Raw genomic sequence first — 7,072 nt, 5'->3', positions numbered from 1 at the left:
CGAGGATGAATTTTTTGGGGCCACAGAGGGTCCAGCTTAAGTCGATCACGAGGGACCACGATCTTACGCTCGGAGCACAAACAAAATGGCTGTGCGAGTCCTCCGCCGTGTCTCTCACTTAACGATTCTCTCACTCCACCGGCTTCCCAAGCGTTAGAATAATGATCGGGCCCAGGGCACTGACTTTCAAGGGCGTGGGCAAACTGGTGAACCTTTGTGTAAGTCGCACCTTACATTCACCTCACTTATTCTTCTAATTCCCTCCAAACCTTCATAAAACACATTTTTCAAATACATTTAATCAGAAGTTTCAATTAGGTCTTAGAATGTACCTATATCCCTATTTTTGACAACCTGTGCATCAAACCCACACAAGAAAAGCAGCTGAGTGTTCAATCATGTGCGATATAGTCTTTATGCATAGGGGAGCTGTTGGGCTGTTATATGCAGATAAGTGTTTGGGATAATAACAGCTTAACAGGTAGCCTCAAACCCCAGCAGGCTGCAGAGAAAGCTCTGGCAAGGTATCTGGAGGATCATAACCGTGTGCCTGGAATACACCCCATATTTACACCTGTAAATAATCCAGGAAGCATCTTAGGTGTCTACATCCTGTCATGTTTTTGTTCATAACAGCAGGTCTTATTCAGAATATGAACTATAAGTAATTTCACAATACAAAAGGAGAATGTCTAAAGTCTAAACCAATCTAAATGGTCTATATAGTAAAGAAAAATGGCAACCATTCTGAGCTACCGCGGAATATATTCACACTTGACATTCTTCTCTGATGGGCAAACACCCTATTTTGACATACCTTTTATGAAATGCACCTCACAAAGGCAGGTAAGACATTGACAGAGCAGCGGATGCTGCTGAGAGGAGATGAATCCATCTCTGGTGCAGCAGGAAAGGCCTTACTAGCATCCATTTCAGCTCATTAGGACCGTGGGACAGAGTCCACAAGCGCAGAGAGAAATCATTTTGCCAGGGGAGTGCGTCTGGGTAAATTGCCCCCCGGTTCAGTGCGGGGGTCCCTGCTGTGCAGAGCGGAAGAGTGGGGTTGGCTGGCAGTAGGGCAGGCCTGGGCAGGGTAGGCCCCACGCTGAGACCCCCTCCCTGGGTCGGACAAACACGGCAGTGGATAATCTCTTCTTCAGGGACGGGGACCAGCCCCATGGGCTCAGAAGGAAGGGGGTGTTATACAGAGAGCAGCACGGAGGAGCCGGCACACTCTGGGTCATTCAGTGTGTTCATGCTACACACACACACAAACACACACACCCCCACCTCCACAATGCACATCTCTCCACTTATCCCTCTCCCACACACACTCCCTCACCCTCTACACACACACCTGCCATTTTCAGGTTTACTATGGGAGTATGTCCATCTGAAGAGTGCGTCATTTTCAAAACCTGACCATCGCTATGGAAAATGATCATTTGAGCACTTGACTTTCACGCACATCATGCAAAATTCATATTGTGTGGATTAAAATGGATGTTGAGTGTGTCACAGGCTAATAATTACTGGACCATTAAATGTGTGATGTTGGCCATCAATGGCCCTAACAAAAAGTGGTATTTAAATGGATGTTAAAGCCAGGCGCTTCACCGAAGTGGTCTATGCTAAAACAAAATATTTGAAATTATGGATTTCTTTTCAAGTAATAGCTCAATTGCCACATTATGTACATTTGTAACATAAAAGGTAAAATGCCACAGTAACAGAATAGTAAGCAAATTGCAGTATCTTTAATTCATATCAACAAACTGTAACATCATCTAAATCGATGCAGGCTTTTGAACAATAAACACAACCCACAGGCGGATTCTCATCCAACATTTTACTCGAGCCAAGGTTTCTTACAAAAAAAAGAATCATAATTAACATCTCCCTCCTCCTTCCTCCTCGGTGTGAAGTTACAATATGCAAACGTTAAAGTCCACATCCCGCTGCCGACATGCTGTGTGTGCGTCTACGAAGTCTCCATCTTGTAGCCGTGCTTTTCAAGCTCTGCTCTGTAGGGAGAGAAGAAAAAAAAAAGATCCAAGTCAGCGGAGGCGATTACAGCCGTTAGCTGGAACACAAGGGCCCTCCTCCATTGATTGAGAGAACCATTATGAAATCCGAGTGAGAAAAAAAGCCCAATGGTGGCATGGATTTATGATGATTAGCCTACAACATCCCGGGCAACCCCCTTTAACAGTAATGATATCTTAAGTCTTCAGTAATTTATTTAATAGCAGCTATAATAATGTGCCTGTATGAAACAATGCTGAATCATAGTTTGAAGTATACTCAAACAAACAGCACATTTCAGACACGACAACACTTCATTATTCGATAAGGATGTGTGAATGAATACGCGTCATTGTAGGCCTTCTTTCATAACAACCTGGGTGATTGCCTATGATCACTGTGACATATTATGTAGGCCTGGTGGATTCAACTCCTTGAATGCACCAACTGCATATTACTCCCAATAAGAACATTTGACAAATGGCGTCTCATATACATGGTATATACATAATGCAAGAAATACTATTAATGCTCATACAATCTGACTCACCTTTGCTCTATTAAATGAATGTCATGTCTGCTTAGCAACAGCCTGTAGCTTTGAAAACCAGGCGAGTATGGTAGCCCATTAGGGACAAGCTTTAGGTATGTAAGGGAATGACCAGTGACACTGTTCTGTTTCTATACATTCATATCTCCAGGCATTCCCAGCATGCACTTTTATGAGGGTAAATTGGGGTGAAACAATTCTTCTCTTCCTCTTTAATATCAGACTTGTGTTCTGGCAGCCAGGAATAAGCGCAGAACTTTAACAAAAATACATAATTTGATATCTTGCTCAGCTAATATATATATATATATATATATATATATATATATATATATATACACACATACACACATATTAGATGTGATTTTCTTATGGTTCTTTTATAATTAGTATATTTTGTATTAATGTGTGTTACTTTGCACCATGTATACGTTGCTACTTTGTCACATTGTCGAGAGTGGTGACTTGATTTCATATCTGCCTGACAATTACGTTCAGGGATGTACAGTAGGACCCCGCTCATCAGAACTTCAGAGATCCCAACCTCCCGCTCTACCGGACAGGCTTAAAAAACGTCTTTTTAGCCTGCTATCTGGTTACTGGTGGGATTTTCATTCCAGTACTGTATCCTACTGTGAATAAAAACAGAACTGTATGTAGACCTACATGTTGCCTGTAGGCTGTAGCCTACTGTCACGTTTCATTTCTTTGTTACTCTAATGTCGAGCGCAAAACGCAAACGAGTCTTCTGCGAGAGCTGCATTCCTTGTTAGCCAGAAAGCGCGTCAGCAACCTGAAGCAGAGGAGCATCAAGTCATTTTTCGTTCCCAGTTAATGGACTTCAGGAACACAGACGTGTTGTGGGCATGTAGATTAGCCGATACTAGGCCTAGTGTATTTGTTAAAAAATAGCCTACAGCCTAGGCCACGTTAGCCTACATCGGTTGTTTTAGAGACTTTCTTTTAGGCTACAATAGCCTAAGACACAACAACTTATTTCTTGATTATCATTTGCTCTAATTGTTCTAATGTTGGGTTGTTTTTAGGCTATACCATGTTGTTCTGCGAATACAGTAGCCTATCGATGCAGCGTACGCCTCATTTGAGAATAAAGTACTGTATTTGATCAAAGCACGCACTCAAGTGGAAATTCATTTATTTTATTATAGGCTACTGTAGGCCTATTATAGGCTAGGCTATATGAGTTTAGTAGGATATTTGATTGCAATTTTGATGCATTTTCATAAGTAATTAAGGGTATTTATCGGTCTATTGTGAGTCTATATGAAACAAGTATACCACTTATTGAATTTGGTGCATTTTAACATAAGTTTCAGTCATCCGGACATTTCAGAGATACGAACGACCTGCGGTCCCGTTGGGTTCGGATAAGTGGGGTCCTAGTGTAGTGGGAAATACAGAAGTGGATAGACTCAAGTGCATCGTTTACCCACCCTTGTTTTCTCGAATTTTATAACACAGGTGGTCAGACAATAGGTGAGTCTACTCTGTCTCATTTTAAACAGGTGGGTAAACTAAGTTTACTTGGGTTTACACTCCAGTACACCCCTGATTACGTCCCCAACGTAGAGAGTGTAGTATCCCAGCAAACACGCAACGTCAGGGAGACGTTCAGATCATGTCTTAATAACGTCCGTCGGTCCTGAACCCCGTTTGTACGTCTGCTGGACCCCTCAATATTCACACGTCTGGCTTGGACCCCTCTAAGACGTCTGTGGACGTGCAGAACGGGTTCAATATCTGAACGTAAAAAAAAAACATTCATTCTGCCTCCTAATTGGATGTCTTTGGACGTCTGAAAAAGACAAAAAAGACATCTAAAAGACGTCTTTTAGACTTGTCTGCTCAGTGGGATAGCGTACCTGAGTTGATTGGAAAAGTCATCCTCTACATTGTCATCATCCCAGTTGTCTTCCCACACGTGGGCGTCCTCGTCCTCATCCAGCCCGGTCCAGTCTACAGGCAGAGACACCAGCTAACGTTAGATACATAGTAGGGGTTGTGGTTAGCATAGCTAGCTGCTAGCTACAGCATCTGTGGGACTAGCCCCTCTGGGACTACCGTGGGACTAGCCCCTTCGGGACTACCGTGGGACTAGCCCCTTCGGGACTACCGTGGGACTAGCCCCTTCGGGACTACCGTGGGACTAGCCCCTTCGGGACTACCGTGGGACTAGCCCCTTCGGGACTACCGTGGGACTAGCCCCTTCGGGACTACCGTGGGACTAGCCCCTTCGGGACTACCGTGGGACTAGCCCCTCTGGGACTACCGTGGGACTAGCCCCTCTGGGACTACCGTGGGACTAGCCCCTCTGGGACTACCGTGGGACTAGCCCCTTCGGGACTACCGTGGGACTAGCCCCTTCGGGACTACCGTGGGACTAGCCCCTTCAGGACTACCGTGGGACTAGCCCCTTCAGGACTACCGTGGGACTAGCCCCTCTGGGACTACCGTGGGACTAGCCCCTCTGGGACTACCGTGGGACTAGCCCCTCTGGGACTACCGTGGGACTAGCCCCTCTGGGACTACCGTGGGACTAGCCCCTCTGGGACTACCGTGGGACTAGCCCCTCTGGGACTACCGTGGGACTAGCCCCTCTGGGACTACCGTGGGACTAGCCCCTCTGGGACTACCGTGGGGCTAGCAGCCAGTGATTGATCTGAACTGGCTAACGGTCAGCTAGCTCTCAGATAGGAAGTTAGCTGGCTAGCCAACTAATGCGTTAGCTTGTTAATGAACAGCTGGCAAGCAAACTAAACGAGCTAACTGAGCTAACTGAGCTAACTGAGCTAGCTGAGCCAACGGAGCTAACTGAGCTAACTGAGCTAGCTGAGCTAACTGAGCTAACTGAGCTAACTGGGCTAACGGAGCTAACGGAGCTAACTGAGCTAACTGAGCTAACTGAGCTAACTGTTAGCCAATTCCGTTAAAACCTCAACAATAATAAATGAGGTAAGATGGCTCGCTGCTAGCATGCTAGCTAGTTTAGCTGCAGTGTTTGCTTCTCGGTGTGTGTGTGTGTGTGTGTGTGTGTGTGTGTGTGTGTGTGTGTGTGTGTGTGTGTGTGTAGTGCAGATAGCTAGTGCTAATGCTAGCTGAGTCACTGTTGTAGGGCCCAGCCTAAATGTAGCTAGCCTAGCTAACGCTAAGTCACTAAACGTGTGAAAACACAACAAAAGGCCAATATAACAATGTCAATCTGTCAAAATATAATAAATGTACCTTCTGCTGGGAACTCTTCAAACTCGTCATCCTCCTCTAATAGTCCTAAATCCACGGTCTGCTTCTTGTCGGACATGTTTGCAGCCTCGTCGTCACGCCTCTGTCTATGTTCTGCACTGCGCATGCGCAGACCGCTAATGTAACTTTTATTCCTGTATTCTATTTGTCCTGCTTTTTGTTTTAAATGTCTATAATGACTTGCTTTTTGTTTTAATGCTTTTAATTTGTCCTGCCTTTTGTTTTAAATGTCTGTAATGTCTTGCTTTTTGTTTTAATGCTTTTAATGTCTCATGTAAAGCACCTTGAATTGCCCTGTGGCTGAAATGTGCTCTATAAATAAACGTGCCTTGCCTTGCCTTGCCTAATGAAACTGTAAGCCCATCATATGCGGCTCGAAGGTACACAAAACAGATTTATTGCCAGGTATGTTTTTACGCATACCAGGAATTTGTTCTGGTCAGTTGGTGTATAACATCGGTGGATAGACAACAATAAACAGGGTGCAGGAACTCGACGGGACAGGGCAAATGACAGAGACTGTTATGTATGTGTAGTGGGGTCCTTATGTATGTGTAGTGGGGTCCTATGTACAATACAATCAGAGGTCATGTGCAGAGACAAAAGTCAGAGGGGGAAGTTCATGTCATAAACTAATGTAAGTGTGGCCTTCTTCATATGCATTGTCATATGCACATCATTGCACACTGTATAGCCTAACTGGGTGGCCCTCACTTACTATGCGCAGGATGCAACACTGGTTTATATTATTGTATAAGGCCATTTTAGGCAAGCTCCCTCGGTACATATGTTCCAGTTTTGTACCAGTTTGTGACTCTCACAACCTCAGATCCAGTGCCTGGATACGGTTCCAGGTACCTGCTGTGCGGACTGAGGCTGGAAAAAGGAGCCTTTTTTATTCTGGTCCTTGGTCTTGGAATGACCTTCAGTCAAGCCTCAAACTGATGGCACTTATTCCTTTAGCCAGCTTTAAACTGAAATGATCAGAAGTCTTTACCACCAGCTGCTCATGTAGTAATATAGGCCTACCTTAACTTCTTATTGTTCCCACGTTGTCTACGCCTTTTGTATATTTAGTTGTGTTGTTCTCTGTATTTTATATGTCCTTGTGTCTTTCTATGTGAAACTTTGCTGCCTTCTTGGCCAGGTCAGTATTGTAAAAGAGATTTTATCTCAATGCTCTTTATCTGGTTAAATAAAGGTTAAATAAAAATAAAATTGTTTCAGTATTTCAAT

The 7,072-nt window shown here is 44.4% G+C and overlaps 1 protein-coding gene across 1 annotated transcript; it reads right to left on the bottom strand.

The window, feature by feature from the left end:
* Positions 1–1,744: 1,744 nt before the first annotated feature.
* sem1 (SEM1 26S proteasome subunit) lies at positions 1,745–5,917 on the bottom strand. The gene is made up of 3 exons (XM_084455469.1): positions 5,819–5,917; positions 4,459–4,552; positions 1,745–2,024 (listed from the first exon to the last, which is right to left on the bottom strand). The coding sequence occupies exons 1-3, from the start codon at positions 5,892–5,894 to the stop codon at positions 1,982–1,984; spliced, it is 213 nt and encodes a 70-aa protein (XP_084311595.1). The 5' UTR covers positions 5,895–5,917; the 3' UTR covers positions 1,745–1,981.
* Positions 5,918–7,072: the final 1,155 nt, after the last annotated feature.

The sequence above is a fragment of the Borostomias antarcticus genome (assembly GCF_949987555.1).
Source record: "Borostomias antarcticus genome assembly, chromosome: 21".
Classification (NCBI taxonomy): domain Eukaryota; kingdom Metazoa; phylum Chordata; class Actinopteri; order Stomiiformes; family Stomiidae; genus Borostomias; species Borostomias antarcticus.
Note: the sequence above shows the minus strand (reverse complement) of the source record. Positions and strands in the feature narration are given on the sequence as shown.

Excerpts from the sequence above, each read along its gene's own strand:
- sem1 (XM_084455469.1), bottom strand. The coding sequence starts at position 5,894 with ATGTCCGACAAGAAGCAGACCGTGGATTTAGGACTATTAGAGGAGGAT. Across the intron at positions 4,553-5,818 it reads TGAAGAGTTCCCAGCAGAAG|ACTGGACCGGGCTGGATGAG; the intron begins GTACATTTATTA and ends CTCTGCCTGTAG. Across the intron at positions 2,025-4,458 it reads GACTTTTCCAATCAACTCAG|AGCAGAGCTTGAAAAGCACG; the intron begins GTACGCTATCCC and ends CTCTCCCTACAG.